The sequence below is a fragment of the Macaca fascicularis genome, chromosome 6 (genome assembly GCF_037993035.2).
Source record: "Macaca fascicularis isolate 582-1 chromosome 6, T2T-MFA8v1.1".
Taxonomy (NCBI): Eukaryota; Metazoa; Chordata; class Mammalia; order Primates; family Cercopithecidae; genus Macaca; species Macaca fascicularis.
In genome coordinates, this window is record NC_088380.1 from 133,588,286 (window position 1) to 133,609,802 (window position 21,517).

The 21,517-nt window shown below is 40.4% G+C and overlaps 2 protein-coding genes and 1 long non-coding RNA gene across 12 annotated transcripts in view; 1 reads left to right on the top strand and 2 right to left on the bottom strand.

Moving 5' to 3' along the window:
• The window catches only part of MARCHF3 (membrane associated ring-CH-type finger 3), a 166,954-nt gene extending 154,431 nt beyond the window's left edge, over positions 1-12,523 (bottom strand). Inside the window, exon 1 of the mRNA XM_015451841.4 lies at positions 12,452-12,523. The gene's annotated coding sequence lies outside the window, so the exon portion shown is untranslated. The remainder of the gene's footprint in view (positions 1-12,451) is intronic.
• Positions 819-4,489, top strand: LOC123574129 (uncharacterized). Its single transcript, XR_006699048.3, has 2 exons — positions 819-942; positions 2,539-4,489. It is a non-coding gene; the product is annotated as an uncharacterized lncRNA (long non-coding RNA).
• A 259-nt stretch (positions 12,524-12,782) lies between the features above and the next one.
• The window catches only part of C6H5orf63 (chromosome 6 C5orf63 homolog), a 33,093-nt gene continuing 24,358 nt past the window's right edge, over positions 12,783-21,517 (bottom strand). For 3 of the 10 annotated variants that reach the window (XM_045394881.3, XM_073994150.1, XM_065546707.2), the window contains 2 exons: positions 17,887-17,943; positions 16,895-17,232 (listed from right to left, as the gene is read on the bottom strand). In XM_045394881.3, coding sequence (XP_045250816.1) covers positions 17,056-17,232; positions 17,887-17,943 — 234 coding nt within the window. In that variant the 3' untranslated portion in view covers positions 16,895-17,055. Of the gene's footprint in view, positions 12,924-16,590; positions 16,770-16,894; positions 17,233-17,375; positions 17,513-17,827; positions 17,944-21,517 lie in introns of those variants that run through there. The other 7 variants (XM_065546706.2, XM_065546708.2, XM_045394883.3 and 4 more) reach the window with 6 other exon arrangements.

Sequence of the window (21,517 nt, forward strand, 5' to 3'; positions counted from 1 at the left end):
TTGAGACAGTCTCGCTCCATCACTCAGGCTGGAGTGCAGTGGTGCGATCTCAGCTCACTGCAACCTCTGCCTCCCGAGTTCAAGCGATTCTCCTGTCTCAGCCTCCTGAGTAGCTGGGACTACAGGCATGTGCTGCCACACCCAGCTAATTTTTGTATTTTCAGTAGGGCCAGGGTTTTGCCGTGTTGGCCAGGCTGGTCTTGAGCTCCTGACCTCAAGTGATCCACCTGCCTTGGCCTCCCAAAATGCTGGGATTACAGGTATGAGCCACTGTGCCTGGCCCAGAAGCTGCAGATTCTAATATTAGCTTTGCAATGCATTTATTCTGAGACCTTGGGCATGTCATCAACCTTCCATATCTTAGTTTCCTATCTGGGAAGCTGCAGTGGTACTTATGACGAATTTTGCAGAGATGACAGCAATAACTAATGATAGGCACTTAGATTTTAGACTTAATGGGAGTTAGCTCCCTTGACACAGCAGTATGGGAACAATAACCGGCCAGCCAATGAGTGAAAAAGCTGGATTATCCCTTAGAAATGAATTGTATCATTACTGATTATGAATACCCCAAATTATGACAGATTCACATGTAAGGATGCCAGGGAAAAGTAGCCGTGAGCTATATTATACAAAATTGTTTATTACCCAAGAGAATCTAGGTGCTAATACGGATGGTACTACATCTGTGAAATTCTGAAACCCATGAAGGATTTGAAATATAAAGCCAAATAAAACATAATACAGAGGGAAATGATTTTGATTATGTAATATTTATATATAGCATTTCATTTTACATTTTCAAATTGCTTTTCAGTCATTGGTTTATTCTTCACAGCACACCTGGGGAGTACATCTGTGCATTTATCCTCTGTTCACAGCTGAGGCAACTGTGACTGAAACAGGCAAAGTGGTTTGTCCAAGAGCAAAGCCATGGGCAGGGTGAGAAATTGTTCATTCATTCAATCATGCATCTATTCTTGGCAAGGCACCAAAGTCTGTGTGGTGATGGTGCACGGAGATAGATATTGTCTATGTGGCCTCTACCTTGCAAGAGCCTGCAGTATGCTGAGACAATAAGTGGTTCATGAATTATGCCTCCCAGAGTGCTCAGACAGCAAGGACCAGGGTTCAGAGAAGAGGGTGAGAGTTCCCTAGGATTCCTGGAGAGAGTTGGATTCAGGGACCGTGAGGGATGGGTAGAATTTTGGAAAATGGAAGTGTGGCTAGTGGGAATGACAGACGTGAAAGTGGGCAAATTTAAGATGTTTTGGAGAGTGTCTGACTACAGCAGGGCCATCGTGGGGAAAGGGCAGGAGAGTGGAAAGGCGCGGGTTTCCCAAGATCCTGAATGCCCAGCCCAAATACATGGATGAATCCATGAATCCACGGATTTCAGCCTAATGGGCAATGGGGGTTGGACTTATCTCTGACTTCTCGTATTCACTCATTATTATAACATGTGCTGTACCTAGTGCTAACACATGCTTAGTCTACAGGTATTTTTCCACACATCAGCTTTTCTAACCTTCGCGTCACTCTGAGATACATATTATTCCTCCTTTAATGGATTAAAAAATTGATGCACTTAGAGGTTGAGACTTCCCTACGATCATGTAGCTAATAACTGACATATTTAAGATTTGAAAGTAGGATCCCTGACTTCTACATGGAGACAAATGGAAAGAACAAGTGTAGATTCTGGAGAGTGTATTTAGGATGCCCATCTAATAACATGTCCCTCACCTTAGTTCAGTGTTGTTCCAGAAAAAATAAGTACATAGGAGTGAAATTTTTTTTTTCTTTTGAGACAGGGTCTCACTCTGTTGCCCAGGTTGGAGTGCAGTGGCATGATCTTGGCTCACTGGTTCAAGATTCTTCTGCCTCAGCCGCCCAAACAGCTGGGATGACAGGCACATGCCACCACACCTAACTTTTGTATTTTTATTTTTATTTATTTCTTTATTTCTTTAGTTTTTTGAGATGGAGTTTTGTTCTTGTTGCCCAGGCTGGAGTACAGTGGTGCGATCTTGGCTCACTGCAACCTCCGCCTCCCTGGTTCAAGAGATTCTCCTGCCTCAGCTTCCCAAGTAGTTGGGATTACAGGCGCCTGCCACCATGCATGGCTAATTTTTTGTATTTTTAGGAGAGACAGGGTTCACCATGTTGGCCAGGCTGGTCTTGAACTCCTGACCTCAGGTGATCCACCTGCCTTGGCCTTCCAAAGTGTTGGGATTATAGGCGTGAACCATGGTGCCTGGCCTAATTTTTGTGTTTTTAGTTGAGATAGGGTTTCACCATGTTGGCCAGGCTGGTCTCAAACTCCTGACCTCAAGTGATCCACCTGCCTCAGCCTCCCAAAGTGCTGGGATTATAGGCGTGAGTCACTGTGCCTGGCCAAAATGGAACATTTTAAAATCCCAAATCTACTACACAACAGACTGTCCTTTACGACTGAAATCATGGAGATTTGTGAATAAAAGGTAGAATGTTTCTCCATGTTTGTTTATTTGCTCGTTTTTTTCTTTTGTTTTTTAGGAAGTTTGAGAGAAAGAAAAATATACCAAGATGATTAAGTTTCACCTAAGATTTTAAAGCTCCATCTAAAAGATGTGGAAAACAAGCACCGTACCAGAATATTGTACCTGATTTCTGCCCTGTCTTAAAAACACCATGACATTTTCCTTGATTTCAAGAATACAGAAAATGAACATGGTCCTTTAAATTATGTGACTCTTTCGAAGCAAAATGGAAACAAGGAAAAACCACATTTGTTTTCTGCCTCCCTTTTCCAAAAAGCTGAAAATACAGTGCAAATGAACTCTCAGTCATGGGTCAACATCTTTACAAGACCTGCCCCTCGTTCTCAGGTTAGAGATTTCTCCTCTGCCTCCCCATTCTCACCCACACCCAACTTGAAATAGGTCTCCAGGTCCCATTTTGACCACATGTTCTTTCAGTCACATATGGGAGATGAGAAGGGGTTAAATGTAGCTATGCAAGACTAGCAAAACTCATCAGCAAACTGGAAAACAACTTCAGGCTTACTATCAACAGTGGGTAGTTAGCATCAGTTTAAAGACTGTGAATGCACACAATTTTCCTAAGAATATTTTTCAGAAGAGTGTAATTATAGGTATAATCTCTAATTGCATTATAAATGATAAATAAGAGAAGGTTAGCAAACTATATTTCAGGGCTGTTTGCTGTACTTATCTGCTGCCATCATTGGCCCTGTCTTCCTTTGTGACTGCAGACTGTGTTTATTAGTCTTGGTGGTAAGGGGGAATTGCTGTACGGTAGTTTTGTGTTAGGAAAGGATCTTACAGATGATGATGAAGGTTGCAGGAAGGACTGTTGAAGTGTTTTATTTTGGTATTTGTTTCATTTTTAAAGGCTGTGACTAGGACGTTATACCTGTCTAATAAGCATGCATGTAACATTTTTATATTTGCTGAGTGCTTTATAGTCCTCCATTAGTCCCCACAATACCCCTTGAGGGTAGGTCAGTATTACCGCCTACAGTTTACATATGAGGAAATTTAAGATACAAAGGGATTATGTGATTTGTACAAGGTCACCCAGCATGCAAGCCTAGCTAATAAAAGGCAACTGCAAAGCTCTTTCCAAATAAAAAGTACCTTGTAAGTGTTAGGTAGTATTAATGGGTATGATCCCAGAATGAGTAAAATACTCTTCAGGAGTAAAGTGCTCATACATGATATATAAGATTAATTCTCTCTCTCTCTCTTTTTTTTTTTTAACCTCTGGGTGACTTTTGAAATAGTTATTCTTGAACCTGGCTATGCATCAAAAACGTCTCTAGAGTTTTTAGAATATGTGAGCACATAGGCTCCTACTCAGCCGATAGAATCAGAATCTGGGCAGTGGGATTTAGATAATTATGCCTTGAAAAACCTCCACGGGGGATTTGGATGCTCAGTCAGAGTTGAGAATCACTACTCTAGACTAGAAGAGTAACACTGGTCAGGCCAAGAGCAACAACGAAACACTGTGGAGTTAATTCAGAAGAGAAAGTCTGGTGTCTTCCAGGCCTCTGTCCAGCCAGTTCACAACTATTATTAGCAGAGGAACTGCCTCCCTGAAATAATCAACTGTAATAACTATGTGTGAAATTCCAGGAAATAGTGCAGAGATTAAAGTTTATTTAAGAACCACCAGTTTTTGAAAGTTATAATTTACTGGGTAAATTTACTGGTGCACCTTGGGTTATTACTGCGTTTAATGCTTTTATTCTGAATACTTTGTACTTCTTCATAATGAACATGGTAAGAACCTATAATATCTGCCCATTCATCCATCTGCCAAACACTTATTGAATACTTGCTGTATGGAGATTTCAGAGTGAAAATAATGATCTTTTTCCAGAAGTTTATAATCAAGTGATAAAAACAGACACAGGCAAAACCAACCAACCAAACAAAAACCCGAAGCCACACATATGATAATAAAAAGTATAATCAAAGCGTTAGATGAGGCATTATTCATAATTGCTAAAAAGGGGGACTGCTAATGCTACAACATGGATGGATCTTAAAAACACTATGCTAAGTGAGAGAAGCCAGTCACAAACGTGGTATTCCCATACAATGAACTATTATTATTATTATTTATTAAACAATGAAGTGGAATATAGTACTGATACATACTACAACATGGATGGATCTTAAAAACGCTATGTTAAGTGAGAGGCACCAGTCACGAAGGACCACATATTGTATGATTCCATTTATATGAAATGTCTTGAATAGGCAAATCTGTAGAGACAGAAAACAGATGGTTGCCTAGGGCTGGGGGTGGGGAAGGATGGAGGAAATGGGGGACTGCTAGTGGGTACAGGGTTTCTTTTTGGAGTGACGAAATGTCCTAAAATTGATTGTGGTGACAGCTGCACAACTTTGTTGACTGTACTAAAAACCATTCAATTGTAAATGGGTGAATTGTATGATATGAAAATTGTATCTCTTAATAAAGACAATAGATGATAGATAGATAGAGCTGTATGAACTTGGAGGAAAGAGTGATTAATTAATTTGGATTGGAAGAAAGTGGTGGGAAATTTCCTGGAGGAAATGACATTTGAGCTGACTCAAAAAGGATGATTTTTGTAAGATGCTGTGGATGAAAGGAGGGAAGGTATGCTCAAAGAGACACACAAAGTGAGGGTGCTTTCATGCAACGGCAAGTTATCTGGAACAGACAAGATGCATGAAGATACAGTAGACAGAGGCTAGATGCATGGCTTTTACTGTCATGCTAAGTTCTGTAGTTTGGTTTTCATTTTTGTAGGCAATGGAAAGCCACGATAGGTCTGTGAGTGGATGATCAGAACTGTGATTTGGAAGGATAATTAGAAGTGGTGATAAGGTAGATGGAAGATGGTGTGGGAAGGCAGTGAGTAAGGGAGGCCATTTAGGAGGCAAAGGCATTGCAATGTGTAGGTGAGAGATGAAGAAGCCTTTGACTACTGCAACAGTAGTGAGGACTGAAACAAGGAGACAGTTTTTTTTTTTTTTTTTTTTTTTTTTAGAGTCAGGGCACTATGTTGCCCAGGGTGGTCTTGAACTCCTGGGCTCAGGCAATCCTCCTGCCTCAGCCTCCCAAAGTATTAGGACTACAGCTGTGAGCCACTGCGCCCCGACTAAGGAGACAGATTTAAGAGATGGTTAAGAAGTAGAATCATTAAACTCACCTACTCCCTGATGGCCCTGGGGGAGTAGGTGGAAAAGCATAGAAATTGGACAGCACACTATCTGAAACCACATAAGGACATGGGTCCTTTTATGACAAATTATTTTGAATGTAAAAACTTTTGTTGAAATAATGTCCAGCAAGCAAATTGTAGCTCTTTACATCTGTTAACAAGGATTTGATTACAGACACTCTTAAATTTCTTAACAAAGGAATGTGTATTGTGAATCAAAGGTGGATTGAAGACAGCAATGCAATCCAACCATTCTATGAGCACTTTCCAATCAGACCTCCCCTTGTTGAAGATGAAGCAGTCGTCATTTATCGACTATTCTGAATGACTAAGTATTTACCTCTTGCTCAGATAGCTTCCCTAGAAACACTTCTTTTGGTGTGAGCAACTTGGATTTACTGCCAGGGCAACACCTCCCATCCAACGCCCACACTGCCTCTTGGCTCGGTCCTCACCAGCAGGTGTTCATAAGCAGTATTTTTGTTTTGCTTCTAATAAGAGTGTAGGCTTTGAAAAGCATAGGCTGAATGTATCACCCATTATACTTTCACTTACAAGTGTTCTTATGGGGAGATTTGAAACCTTGGAGTCTCAAGGATCAGGAAGACAAAGACTGCCTTTTCTCATGCAAGGCCACACCTATGTTTTCCATTAGAAGGAGGGGCAGGCAAATCCTGGGCAAGGTCAAAATAGAAACAGTCTCTCCCAGTACATGGCGGTGCACTCCCTGGGGATCTGTTAAAGCCTGTTTTGTGTGTTTTGGAAGGTGTTACAGTTACACTGCCTGCTGCTAGCTGAGTTTGAGAACAGTGACCCTGATAAGTGCCTTACAGGAGTTTATCAAGTGGAGAACACCATTTAGAACACCACTCACCGAGATGCAGCTCTTATCTGTGCCTGTCAGTGAACAATGACTATGACAAGCCATGTTCAATCACAGATCACAGTTGTTAGCAGAGCTAATTACAGCAGTCTCAGGTGAGAAGAATCCCAGCAGCTGCCTCTAAGAGACTTCCATCACAGGGGCTTCACAGGTAAGCAATGAAAATAGCCCCTTGGGGATCTTTAAACAACAGTTCTCTGCAACTCTGAACATGGACTCATCCACAGTTGGTGAGAGATCATGTTCAAAGGAGAACCACCAAAGGGAGAAGGAGGAAAGGGATGCTTAAAGCCAGGAAGGGAAATGTTCTGGATTAAATAAGAGCAGAACTGGGTATTTATTATTCCTTGGGCTGTCTGACTCACTGCATAACCTTATAAAGTCATTTCCACTTTCTGGGCCTCACTGTTCTCATCTCAAAAATAAGGATAGTAATACCTGCCCTATTTATATCATGGGATTGCTGAAAGAATAAAATATATATATTTAAAAATAAAAGCTGGGGAAAACTAGAAAATAGAACTTTAGGTAGTGTAACTGATTCCCTTTGTCTTATTTCTCATTTTACTTATAAATGATGGAAGGGAACAACAACAAATATTGGTGCTATTACAGAATCCCAGATTTCATTTTCTCATGCCTCCAGTTTTTTGGGGTTTGCACATCTTCAGATTTGCCTGTCCCTCCCCAGTTTGTTCTCAGCATCAGTTCTGGGGTAAACTCATCTCCAGTTTGAGGAGCAGAGGAAGATCCCAAGAATCTGAAGAGACCAAGCCCCTGTATTTATTTAGTCTCTTGTCTTTGTGTCTCCTGCTGCAGCCCAAGTCTTGAAGGCCTCCTCCCAAGTCCTGAAGGTGTATCCCACCTGTGGGACACCTGGTTTGTGGGGGACGTTGGCCCTGAATGAGAATTTCTAACGTCAAATTGGGACTTAAGAAGACACCTCTAGAAAAGAACCCAAAAGAATCTGTAACGACGTGCCCTAAACATGTCTTAGGCTGGGTCTGTAACTACATTCTTGTTCCTGCTGAAAATCGCAGCATCCTTCTAACCAAGCAAGGCATGTCCACTTATCTGATGGTGCTGTCAGTGATAGAAAGGGATCATATTATGGATTTGGCAGGAGGAAAAAGATTTATTTCCAAGTTTTGAAGATTTATCTTTTCCAGATACGCAAAACCAGTCAGAATATTTAAAACAAAATCAATGAAAAGTGATCATGTTTTGTGAGCAGAAGGAACCGTTCTTGACTTCAAAATAATGAAGACTTATAAGGATCCCAAATCCATGATAAAACAAATGATTTGACAATAGCAAGTGAGCAGGACTACCAAACCCTTAACTGCCCCCTTATGGAAAACTTTCTGAACGACTAATGGAGGCAATGTCTCCATTTAATGAATGTGTTCCGTTCAATGTTTAAATTTCCCCCTTTTTCTTTTCTCCTCTCTGCTGTTTAGTTTTTTTTTCAATGTTCAGCATAACTAAAAAGTCTTAAGTAGGAAATTGCACATAATTATAGGCTCCACACCAATGACAATGTGATGCCTCTTCTTAAGTATTCATAATCATTTAGTACTCTTCTTTCCTCCTTTGGACAATTTAGTTAGAATGACAGCAGTGTCCTTTATTTCTCTTGAAGGCATCTGCTTGTCTCATTTTGTGTACAGGTCATAAAACATCAAGAAACACAGTAATGTATTTTTTAGGTAGTCACATATACATAATTTAAAAAAATGCTTTAAATTAATAGAACAAAAGTGGGAGGGAGTAACTAAATTTTATCTATTAAAGTTATTTGGTGAGGTAAGGAGGTTTAAAAGACTATCTTTCCAACTCAAAGGCTGTGACCACCCTGAACATGCTGGCTTGTGCCTGCCAGCTGACAGGTTGTTTTGTGCTGATAGGTGTCAACTCAGTGACATCCTTTGGTCTCTCAACGTTTCCTTTATTACTGGCTTAGTGAAATCTGACATTGGTAAGAACCCTAATTTGAGAATGTTTCACAGAGCAGGATCATGGCCAAATTCAGGAATCTTGCTAGTTTGCAAGACGAGAGAATCCATGCAGAACCAAAGGCTGATACTAGAAGTCAGCAATCACGATGGGAATAAATCCCACAATCTATGATTTCTAAATATCTTAATCTCCTCTGACCTTAAAAGAGTGAAACTGGCTTAATCTCGAGAATATCTTTACAAGAAAACACACGGTAAGGTGGAGTGAAATCCTAAAAAGAACAACTGGCAGTTCTTTCCAACTTCTGACATCTCTTTATTACCCAGATTGTGAATCAACGCCCATTTTCTCTTTGTAGCATTAAATTCATAACAAAGAACATACAGCAATTGACTCACTTACCTGGTCTAGGCTTAAGTCTTTCTGAATACAGGACTTTCTCAGGTGACAGTTAACCTAGTCTCATGATGCAAATGTACGTTTTAACTCATTTTTAAGGGAAGTATTTTCTAAAATTTATTTCCCTCTCTTTTGCCTTAGTGGCCAGGCCACAGGTTGACTTTGTTGTGAGGACTCAGGATCACCACTGAGGTCTTCTGTGCAATGCAATGCTGCAACAAAGCCATCAGGGTTTCTGAGGCGAGCTGGGTCACAGTGTATTCTAAGTAGCACAATGAGGCCATGGGCTCAATTTGCCTTTAACTTGTATCATCTAAACTTTTTGGTGATCTCAAATCATTAACAAAAGTTCCAATTAATATTTGGCCTACAGTATTTCTAAGGATAGAAAGTTTTCCATCAGGAATTCAGTTCAAATATACCATTTCAGCATAAAGAAGGGATATGCATGACTCTCAATATAGGCCTATGGCTGGATTCTTCTTATTACTACTAGTCCATTAGCTGGCACTCCTCCTATATGCTGCTTCTCCCTCTTTTGTATGACATTAATATTAATATTTCCCCTTTCCCTGAAGCATTATGTCTTTGTAGGCTTTAGAATTCAGAGCTTTAGCTTTGGTAGTCATCTTTGAACTTGAGAGAGGAGGTAAAATGCAAAACGTCAGTGCCTAAACTGAAGCCTGACCGAATAAGGCCATTCTCTCTTGATTACGTCTCCATGTTCAACATGAATTTGTATCAGTAGAGATACCAGATTTGTTCCAGGTACAGGATTTTGGGTCACAGCATCAAAGTATCTTGTCTCTATGGTGAACAAGAGTCATGGGTCTGGTGTGCATATCTGTGGACTACAATGGGTTACTATGGTTTACTCTCCAGTGTCAGGGTCACTTTTGAGGCTTCTGAACTCTCCTGCCCACAATTCAGCCAAAAGACAGGTAGAAGGTTATGGCTACCTCATTCTGGTACTGTCCCAACACTGCCTGCCATTTTCGGGTGCTGAGCTAATCAATTACCTCTGGTCTTTAGCTCCTTTCTGGATGTCTTTTCTTAGAGGGTCAAATGAGATATATAATAACTTACTAAAAAATGGATACTATACTGTCTTTTCTGTATCTTTCAGTCATCATCCCACCACAATTTTCTTTTAATTACTTCTTCCCTCTTCACCAAAATTGTTCTCAATAAAGTCAAGGAAACATTTGTTTTCATTTTCTATTGCTGCTGTACCAAATTACCACAAACTTGGCTTAAAACAACACAAATTTATACTCTCATGGTTCTATAGGCCAGAAGTCAGAAATCAGTTTCATAGAACTAAACTCAATGTGTCAGCAGGGCTTGCTCCTTCAGGAGGCTGTAGGGGAGAATCTGTTTTCTTTTTCTTTTCTTAGCTTTTGGAGGCCATTCACATTCCTTGGCTCATGGCCGCTTTCTTGTATCACTCCAACCTTTTGCTTCCATTGTTGAATCTCCTACTCCCTTTTCCCTAGTCAAATCTCCTTCTGACTCCCTCTTATAGAAATACCTGTGATTACATTAGGACCTGCCTGGATAATCCAAGATAATTTTCCCATCTCAAGATCCTTAATTGCATCTACAAAGTCCTTTATGCATGTAAGTAACAGGTTCCAGGAATTAGGACCTGGATATCTTTGGGGACTATTCTTCCTATAGCAGCATTGATTTTCTGATTTTCAAATCTGATGTCTTCTGTTCAGTCCTCATCCTAACTCTCTTGCTATTTGATACTGTCAGTTACTCAGGGAAAAGCTCCTCCCTGACTTTCATGATTATTTTCCACTGATATGATTTCTTTATTGTCTGTCTCTCCCCTAGAATGCAAGACTCTGAGAGTAGGAATCCTGGCTATCTTGTTTGTTGTTTTATCCCCAGTGCTTGGAATAATACCTGCCACTATCAAATCACAAAAGGCATCATGTAATGTAAATTGGATGAACTTCTCCCATTCCTATTTCCACCACCACTCTCTTATTTTCCTTCACGGGCAACTTTGTCTGTTCTCATGGGTCAAGATTAGTATTCTCCAGGGTTTGGGAATAGCTTGCTTTTCTCCTTATATGCCAGGTGGCCACAGTTCCAACCATACTCAGTGGGTTCTCAAATGTATACCTTAACCCCAGACCTTTGTTTTGCACTTCTAACTTTAATCTTTACCTTGATATCCCACAAGCATGGAGAATTCACCATGTCTCGTCTTTCCCATCCACCAAGCACAGCCAAAAACCAACTTTTCCTTCCTCTTATATTCTCTGCCTCAGGGAATAAAAAGTATCAGAATTCATCCCATAGTGTAAGCAAGAAAACTAGGAGTTATCCCAGAATCCATGCTTTCTCTCTACTCCCCTCTCCACATCACTACCCACCCATCTAGTCAGTCATTAAGTTCTGTCAACCTCACTCCTAAATATCTCCTGATATCTCTTTCTATCTGACTCCCATTGCCTTGGTTCATGTCCTCATTACTCCTGTGGAGTAGGATATAAATGAACTCGCCAATGTGTTCCTCCTGACTTCTCTTGAGTATGGTAGAATGTCACACTCTTAAGCTTTTTGGAGGTGTGCCAGAGTTGATGGTCATTGCCTGTCCTGCTTCTGGTCTCTGCCAGTGGGCAGTGACTGTGATTTGCATACTGCTTCCATAGCCAATTGGCCCAGGGATGGGCTTCTGTCCTAAAGGTGGCTCCTTATATAGATTTGGTCAGCCAACTTAGGTCATGGGTGCCTGGTTGTAAAATATAAGCTGAGAAAAATTCCTCTTTTAGGATTTCAGAATAGAGAAGCCTGAGAGGCTCAGGGTGCTATATTGCTGAACAGAAAGGTCAGCAGTAATGATGGGCATGAGCAGGCTGCAGCTATGAGGAAGCAGATACTGTGTGTAAGCAGGGGAGCTGTGAGCCAGGAGAAACCGGGGAAGAAAATAAGCCAAGGCACTGTGAGAAGGGTAATGTTTCAGTTTTGGGTGGTTCTTTAATTGGACTTCTGAAGCCTGGCTGTATTGTGATTCCTACTGTCAGATGTCCATGAGATTGCTGCATTATTTAAAAAACCCCAGTCTGAGTATGCCCTTGTTTCCTGCAATAAACTGGCCAAAGAGCTATGTGTTCCAGTAAGCTCATAATGTTATGAGGAGACATGTGGAAGAAAGAGGCACTATTCTAGAGCAGAAATATGAAGTTCCAAACTATTCCACTTCTTCATAAGGCATTAGGTTGAAGCGGGGGGAAAAAAAGGAAGGTTGTATCACTTTTTCCTTTGGAGGTGAATGAGGAGCTTCTTATATCAAAATTAATCTTCATATAAAAGGAACAAATTGATCCTTGCAAACATAATTTCGGAAAGGAAAAGTAATTGCTGCTACAAACATCACATGAAAATCACAGTAATAGGTGACATAAAACTGATACTCGCCAGTGGGATAATCAAACCACCTTTTAGATGCCATATTTCTAGATATCTACCTTTCATTTTGCCAACTGTTGGGACCCATGGGTTTGCTGAAGATCTCCAGGATACTTAGTCACATGACCATATTCCACTCTGAAATAAGAATTGATGAGTAAGTTTATTGAAGATCTATAGGTTAAAACCAACATTAGGTATATGTAACTAATACTCTAAATATGAGATACCTTCAGAAAGCATCTTTCTGTCTCCCTCTATCCCTATATATTTGGTGGATGAATTTTTCGCTGTTTAGGATAAAAACAACAGGTCATTTCGGGACTCTTGAACATTCTCAGGCAATAGAATGCCCCATAGTCACTTGAAATTGGTTTTGGTGCACCTAATGTCATAATCAAAACTTAAGACGTGGTTTAAAGTTAAGTTGTATCTCTTCCCTGACTAAGAAGCCATGTTGGGGTGGGAAGCTGAGGAAGGGGAGCGTCTTCCTCTCCTTGTTCTTGGCAGCTTCTGATCCTTCTAGAGTTGCTATGGGAGAAGGAAAAAGTGGAGACGGGTGAGAATGTTCTTATTTCAGTGGTGGAGTTGTACACTGGCCTACTTTCTGGACCCGATAAATAGTTAAAGCAGACCACACTTGGCATAGGCTGTTGTGGTTTCTTGGGAGACTATACCCATTACTGGTGATGTCTTGCCTGCAGTTCCCTGATTCGGGCAAACGGGCTCTCCATTCAAGCAGACCCCTCAGCCCCTAGGAACCCAGTGTTCCCCTCTGGGTCTCCCCTTCTGAGGTGTGCCTGCAACGAAGGTGCCCTCATACCAGTCCCCTCTCACATTTGGTTCATATTTGGTCCACGAGGAGACACACACACACACACACACACACACACACACACTTCCCTGGGACAAACTCAGAAAAACAGCATCAGCTGCCTTCACTGTACAGCCAAAGCTGCTTGCTAAACTATCTCTTGCCTGATTTCCCAGGAGAATTAGACCACTATGTTCTTCTTACCCAAGGACATACATTCGCTTTCCAGTGAGTCCAACTTATGCCCCTCCCTCTTGATATGAAGTGACTCCCAACCTTTCTACTTTGGTAGAAAATAAGTGAGAGGACATCTTATTTTTAAAAAACTCCTCCAAAGATCCTCTCTCCCAGGTTCATAATAATCCTCCACGTGATCTAGTATTTCCTTGAAATGTAGCATCTATTATTTCTTCATGCCTCAGCCAATACTTTAGTTTGAGCATCCTATATCATGGGATTCTTGTTTGAAATTCTAGTATCAGAAATTTGTTGTTGAAAACCTGTTTCACCTTTAGTCTCTGCACTTCCTGCAAACCATAACCACGTGGTTATACTCAGGTAAGAAGGGCTCCAAGAGAACAAATGTCTCTAGGCTTTCTGGCCAGCCATGCTTTCTGAAGGAAACCAATGGATTGTCTCCATCTTAGTTGAGCAGACACTGAAAGAAACTCTTGGAACCTTTCCAACTGGTGGTCTAGGAGAAGGATCAGCAACCTAGGACCTAGGGGCTACACAAATCTCACCCTGCCTGGAGAAGGCAGGAATGTACACAGAACACCCAGACACACAAGTGGAGGACCTTGTCTGTGGCATCCCTGGTTGTATTGAGAGTGGGATTGTCCTGCAGGACTACTAGAAGGGACTGTTGAGCTCAGCAGGCTTAAGGACAGGAAGAAGGACTGCAACAGGCTGGGGCAGGGAGGTCAGACATCCCTGAGTAGTCAGGAGCCAGAAGGACTGACTATGGATAAAGGCAGAAAGCATGGGAGGCTACTGCTGCTGGGGCAAAAGCACATTAGCTAAGGCCTTCACAATATGGATCCCAATCTACCTTGCCAGTCTCATCTCCTTCACTCTCCTCCCCTTTACTCCAGCCACACAAAGCCACCTGGCATTTCCTGAATATGCTGTGTCCTTCCACACCCTCATATTTTTACATATACTGTTTCCTTATAGAATACCCTCCTCACTCCCAATCCCCATCCATTGCTTCTATTCAGCCATCAAGACCTAGCTTAAGTCTAATTTTCTGTGAATCATTCCTGCTACTTTCCCCACCTGGTACCATTTGACACATGTCAGTTCCAGCCCTCATTGCACTATGCTATGATTTATTCACTTGTCTCTCCTTGCTCCTTAACAGATAGTATCTCAAAGACAAGGACTATGATTTATTCATTTCTATACTCCCACTACCTACTACTGTGCTTCAATGCTGTAAGGACTTGTATTCTCTACTGCTATGTAACAAATTATCATACATTTAGCAGTTTAAAACAATACGTATTTATTGTCTTTCAGTTTCTGTAAACCAGAAGTCTAGACTTGGTGTGGCTGGATTCTTGGATTAGAGTCTCACTGAGCTGAAATCAAGATGTTGGTCAAGGCTGCAGTTCTCATCTGTCGTTGTGGATCCTCTTCTAAGCTTACTGATTATTGGCAGAATTCATTTCCTTGAAGCTATAGGACTGATGTCCCCATCTTTCTGCTAGTTTTTGGCTGAGAACTACTCAGTTCCCAGAGGCTACCCAGTTTCTTGCCATGTGGTTCCACTAGGCAATTCACAGAATGCTTGCTTTCTTCCCGGCTTGCTAGAGTACATCTCTCTACTTTCCTCTTTATAACTAAGCAGAGAGAATTCTCTGCTTTTAAAGGGCTCACCCAGTTAGGTCAGGCCCACCCAGGATAATTTGCCTTTTGCCATACAATGTAACATCATCACAGCAGTGATATTTCCACCCACACTCAAAGGGACAGGGAATTATCCAAGAGTGGGGATCACTGGGGTCATCCTAGAATTCTGTCTACCCCAGGGTTCAATATTTGTGTCAAATAAATGTTCTAGAAATTTGTAAATTATAAACACTGCTATTCAATTGCTAAGATTTTGTTCTTTTCTTTTTCTTTTTTTTTTTTTTTTAAGAGACATGGTCTTACTATGTTGCCCATAGTGACTCAAACTTCCGGGCTCTTCTGCCTCAGCCTCTCAAGTAGCTGGGACTACAGGCATGTACCACTGTACTCAGCTTAAAAGGCCTTTTCAGTTGCTTCCAGATTTGTGTTGAATCCAGAATGGTTGGGGATACTGTATGTGAGATAACAGGAGCCCCCTGCAATGAGTCCACGGAGTACTGGAAATCTGGGGCTGTGGGGCAGGACCTGGCCTGCCAACTGACTGGCTGTGTGACCTTGGGTTAAGTCCCTGATATTCTCTGAATTCAGATTCCTCCTCATGTATAAAATGGGAGAGTGGGACTAGATAATGTCTAAGGTCAGCTAGCTCTAATATTCTATATTAAGACTGAATCATCCTGATCAAATTAAAATCTAGTGACTCACAGTATCCAAATTCATTCAAATAGTTTAAAAAATAATTTCATTACACATGGAATTGCAGTGGTAAGATTTTAAGAGGAAAGGCAGTTTTGTTTTCAAGTGAATCCATTTCTACACTGGCTTAATCTGACTAAATATAAATAAGGGTATGTAAATACATTTCTACTCTTTACATAGAATGGCAAAGAGTATTTTATCTTTAGATGACATATTTATGAGTGATTTTTTCCAAGATATTAAAATTTGATTTTAAAAAACCTACTGTCTTAAAATAAGTTAAATTGGCCGGGCGTGGTGGCTCACGCCTGTAATCCCAGCACTTTGGGAGGCCGAGGTGGGCGGATCACAAGGTCAGGAGATCGAGACCATGGTGAAACCCCGTCTCTACTAAAAATAGAAAAAATTAGCCGGGCGCAGGGGCGGGCGCCTGTAGTCCCAGCTACTCGGGAGGCTGAGGCAGGAGAATGGCGTGAACCCGGGAGGCGGAGCTTGCAGTGAGCCGAGATTGCGCCACTGCACTCCAGCCTGGGCGACAGAGCGAGACTCCGTCTCAAAAAAAAAAAAAAAAAAAAAAAAAGTTAAATTAACTCAATGGATAGTAACTGAATAACTACGAAAGGCAGTCCTCAAATATTACAAATCAATTTAATAACTGTGTAGAGAATGTTGAGATTTTTATATAAATTTTAGGGGTTTAAGTCTTTCTTTTGTTTTTCTCAAATGATGCCTTTTTGGCTAGGATAATAATTCTCTTCTACTCAACAAAAATGAACTCTAATTTTAAACAGGTATTATTAAATCCCACTGAATAGGCTTCATGCAGATGTATTCCTTAAAACATCCCTTTATTGACTGTGCACAGTTATTAACAATTCACATTTCACTTTATCTACTGAGTGGAAGAGCATTTATTCTTTCATTAAAAAGTTAAGCCCTCCGGGGCAGCAGCAGGAATGCAGAACCTTCTTCCTATAAATGGCATTGCCCAGTGAATGTGAAGTGCTTCTCTATTAATACAAAAAGGATAAATAAGACAAATGGACTTCTCTCTCCCTCCATCATCTCCCTCCCTGCCAGTATGCTCTTCTTATTTCATAAAATGCCATTAGGCAAATAGTTCCCACACTGATATGTCCATCAACCAAAAGAGGAATGTCAACATTTATTTGGCACCACTGAATTCAGAACATCCTTAGGGTTTTGTACAAGTGACAAAATGAGTATCAGGCCATGGTCATTTCCTTAGGAAGATGCTTTATGGGAGGAGAGGGTGGAAAATCATGAGGACATAAGTCAGCCTCCAGTACTTTGCTGCTCAAGTTTCAGGAGCTGTTTTTCAAGTTTTGAGGTGTTTACTCGATGCATCATCAGAAACTGGCCATTCAAGTGAAAGACAGGAATGTCAAATTTATACCTTTCATACCAGACAGAGTTTTCTGGAAGTGTGATGTTTACCTCCTGTAAAATGAACTGAAACAGAGACAGACTAAAGCTCTGTAGTTTAGAGACCATGGGGTGATGTAACAACTGCAGTGATAAACGGATCCCCAGACCATTTCTTATGCTGTTTTCCTTATAGTTGCTTTTTTAGGTCCACAGTCATCTAACATCCCTGATTTCCAAAACTTGACTGGTTTCATTATATTTTCTACTTCCTGATCTTGCTGCTTTTCTGTTACCCTTGTTACATTCCGCATCAGGACAGTACTCAGTTCCAATGAAATAAAACATGTCTCAGTCGGGAAGCTGACTGAGAATTAGGACAGAAATGTTTTGGTTATAGGAACTGGAAAGGTGTATGTTACATGAAAACACATTGGTGCAAACTGCAAAACAAGATAAAAGGAATGAGGCAAAAGTTTAAAGAAAACACGAATACTGCACCTGCTAGTTAACTTTGACTCATTAAGAGCCAGAGTAAGAAAACCAGTACTGCTCAGAGAAAAGTACTTAGGTGTAATGAGTTTTATGGTAATAAGCACTAAACTCTCTCTGAAGAATAGAAAGAAAATTTAAATGAAAAATCATTTAATCTCTTTTCCTAAAGAAAGGATCCAGGCAGATACTTTATACCACATCTAATATTCATTCCACATACATAAAAGCCACACTGTATTATATTACCCTGTTTTTATACGGCTTGAGTACTTCCTTGGCTTCATCACAAAGGGGGCATGGGTCCTACAGGAAGAAAAAAAAAATCAAGCGATTAAACCCAAAGAATGGCATTTGCCCTTACAAAAACAAAACAAAACAAAAAACCCCTAAGAGGCAGATTATACTTATTTTAAAGAATAGTTTTCTGTCACGTTAGTTACACAGCTTTTCCAAAGTAAAACACTACCACAGAATCTTATAAATAATATTTCATAGACTCTCTGCATTTTTTTGGTTGTTTTGTTCTGATTTTTCTCCATAAATGAAGCTATGTGTATGTGTATTATACATACACATAGATGTTTCTCTTTTTCACTGATCTAAGGACTTTGTCCTTACTAGGTCAGGTGCACCCTTGTGGCCTCATACAGTTGGCCTGGCTGACACCACGAGGATGGCTTAAAGTCTGTTCTGACTGAAAAGCACTGAGCCTTGCCAGCCTGTTTTTCCTAATCAATCCACAGGAACAAACCCATTAGAATGGAGTTAGATAGTAATTGCCTCATCTTTAAAAAGGAAAACAAATCTCTATTCACTTCAATGATTATTGCACCGCCTGTTTTCTCATTACAAGTGTCAACAATAAGTTTCCTGGACAAATTCTCCACCTGAAGAGCAAACAACTTTTAGTGTCCATTGTTTGCACTCATAAACCATCTAGCAGAGAAGTCTGATGAGAATACTATGGATCGGCAGATTTTATTTTTTTCTACTTTCTCCTATATTTTTATTATACATTTATTATATATATTATATATATGAGACTATATTTTTTTATTATACTTTAAGTTCTAGGGCACATGTGCCCAACGTGCAGTTTTGTTACATATGTATACATGTGCCATGTTGGTTTGCTGCACCCATTAACTTGTCATTTACATTAGGTATTTCTCCTAATGCTATCCCTCCCGCCTCCTTCCACCTGACGACAGGCCCCAGTGTGTGATGTTCCCCACCCTGTGTTCAAGTGTTCTCATGGTTCAATTCCCACCTATGAGTGAGAACATGTGGTGTTTGGTTTTCTGTCCATGTGATAGTTTGCTCAGAATGATGGTTTCCAGCTTCATCCACGTCCCTACAAAGGACATGAACTCATCCTTTTTATGGCTGTATAGTATTCCATGGTGTATATATGCCATATTTTCTTAATCCAGTCTATCACTGATGGACATTTGGGTTGGTTCCAAGTCTTTGCTATTGTGAATAGTGCCACAATAAACATACATGTGTGCATGTGTCTTTAGAGTAGCATGATTTATAATCCTTTGGGTATATACCCAGTAATAGGATTGCTGGGTCAAATGGTATTTCTAGTTCTAGATCCTTGAGGAATTGCCACACTCTCTTCCACAATGGTTGACCTAGTTTACACTCCCACCAACAGTGTAAAAGCATTCCTATTTCTCCACATCCTCTCCAGCACCTGTTGTTTCCTGACTTTTTAATGATTGCCATTCTAACTGGTGTGAGATGGTATCTCATTGTGGTTTTGATTTGCATTTCTCTGATGACCAGTGATGATGAGCATTTTTTCATGTGTCTGTTGGCTGCATAGATGTCTTCTTTTGAGAAGAGTCTGTTCATATCCTTTGCCCACTTTTTGATGGAGTTGTTATTTTCTTGTAAATTTGTTTAAGTTATTTGTAGATTCTGGGTATTAGCCCTTTGTCAGATGAGTAGATTGCAAAAACTTTCTCCCATTCAGTAGGTTGGCTGTTCACTCTGATGGTAGTTTCTTTTGCTGTGCAGAACCTCTTTAGTTTAATTAGATCCCATTTGTCTATTTTGGCTTTTGTTGCCATTGCTTTTGGTGTTTTAGTCATGAAGTCCTTGCCCATGCCTATGTCCTGAATGGTATTGCCTAGGTTTTCTTCTAGGGTTTTTATGGTTTTAGGTCTAACATTTAAGTCTTTAATCCATCTTGAATTAATTTTTATATAAGGTATAAGGAAGGGATCCAATTTCAGCTTTCTACATATGGCTAGCCAGTTTTCCCAGCACCATTTATTAAATAGGGAATCCTTTCCCCATTTCTTGTTTTTGTCAGGTTTGTCAAAGATGGTTGTAGATGTGTGGTGTTATTTCTGAGGGCTCTGTTATTTCTGAGGGCTCTGTTCTGTTTCATTGGTCTATATCTCTGTTTTGGTACCAGTACCATGCTGTTTTGGTTACTGTAGCCTTGGAGGAAGAATCAATGTCGTGAAAATGGCCATACTGCCCAAGGTAATTTATAGATTCAATGCCATTTCCATCAAGCTACCAATGACTTTCTTCACAGAATTGGAAAAAACTACATTAAATTTCATATGGAATCAAAAAAGAGCCCGCATTGCCAAGACAATCCTAAGCAAAAAGAACAAAGCTGGAGACATCACGCTACCCGACTTCAAACTATATTACAAGGCTACACTGGCAGATTTTAAAGGCTTCTCGGCCCTTGACTGAACAGGGACCTGCTATAGGTTCTCTTGCATGAGCTCAAAACAGACCCCAAATTACTTATGCTTATATAAAACCTTCTTTTTAACAGGACAGGAAGAGATAAGCTATTATGTAAAAGAGAGGCCTTTCCTCCAGCTTAACTCATAGCTTGTTTTGAAATAAGAACTTAGACCATTAAAGGTTCTTTCTGGCCCTAATTTCCTAGAACAGAGAATTGGCTTATCATGTTATTATTAGCATTAGCAATACATAGATTATGGATAGTTTGTAATGTTTTAAGATAATCATCCTAAAATTTTCAGAGAAAGTTTCAAAAAGTCAACACAGGATCTTAAAAGCAAAAAAACATACTAAATTCAGAAGTACCAAATGTGCTAAACTTTTGCTTTTATATTAAAAACTTTAGAAGAATCTACATTGGGTTTTTTGTTTTGTTTTGTTTTTTAGACCTGGGGTCCACAGAAGTCTATGCAAATTATACCTGAAAATATGTGTATATATTTTTATGAAGAAAGGCTCATCAAATTTTAAAAGGATAAAGAACCAAAAAAAGATACCAGTGGGATGGACCATTCAAATATCCTTCTCTAGGATTTTCCATGACACTTGTTATTTACTCTGTCCCTAAACCATAGTGGACATTGTTGGGTTGGCTGCCCACCACCCACTCCCCTTTCTTGTAGCAAGCATGCTATAATATTGATTCACAGGAACTACTCTCAGCATGTGGCTGATTCCATCCCAGAACAAGAAAGGTGAGAAACTTGACTTAGGCTCAGGCAATCAGTGCATCCTATCCCTCAAGAATGGGCCAATCAGAGTTTTGCTGGAGTTTCTGTAGATGTCTGAGATGTGAGATCTGAGGCTTGGGATGGTTGCAGTCATCAATGATGTATTAGTCCATTTTCATGCTGTTGATAAATATATGCCCAAGACTGGGCAATTTATGAAAGAAAGAGGTTTATTGGACTTACAGTTCCACATGGCAGGGGAGGCCTCACAATGATGGCGGAAGGCAAGGAGGAGCAAGTCACATCTTACATGGATGGCAGCAGGCAAAGATAGAGCTTGTGCTGAGAAACTGCCGTTTTCAAAACCATCAGATCTCATGAGACCCATTCACTATCACAAGAACAGCACAGGAAAGACTCGCCCC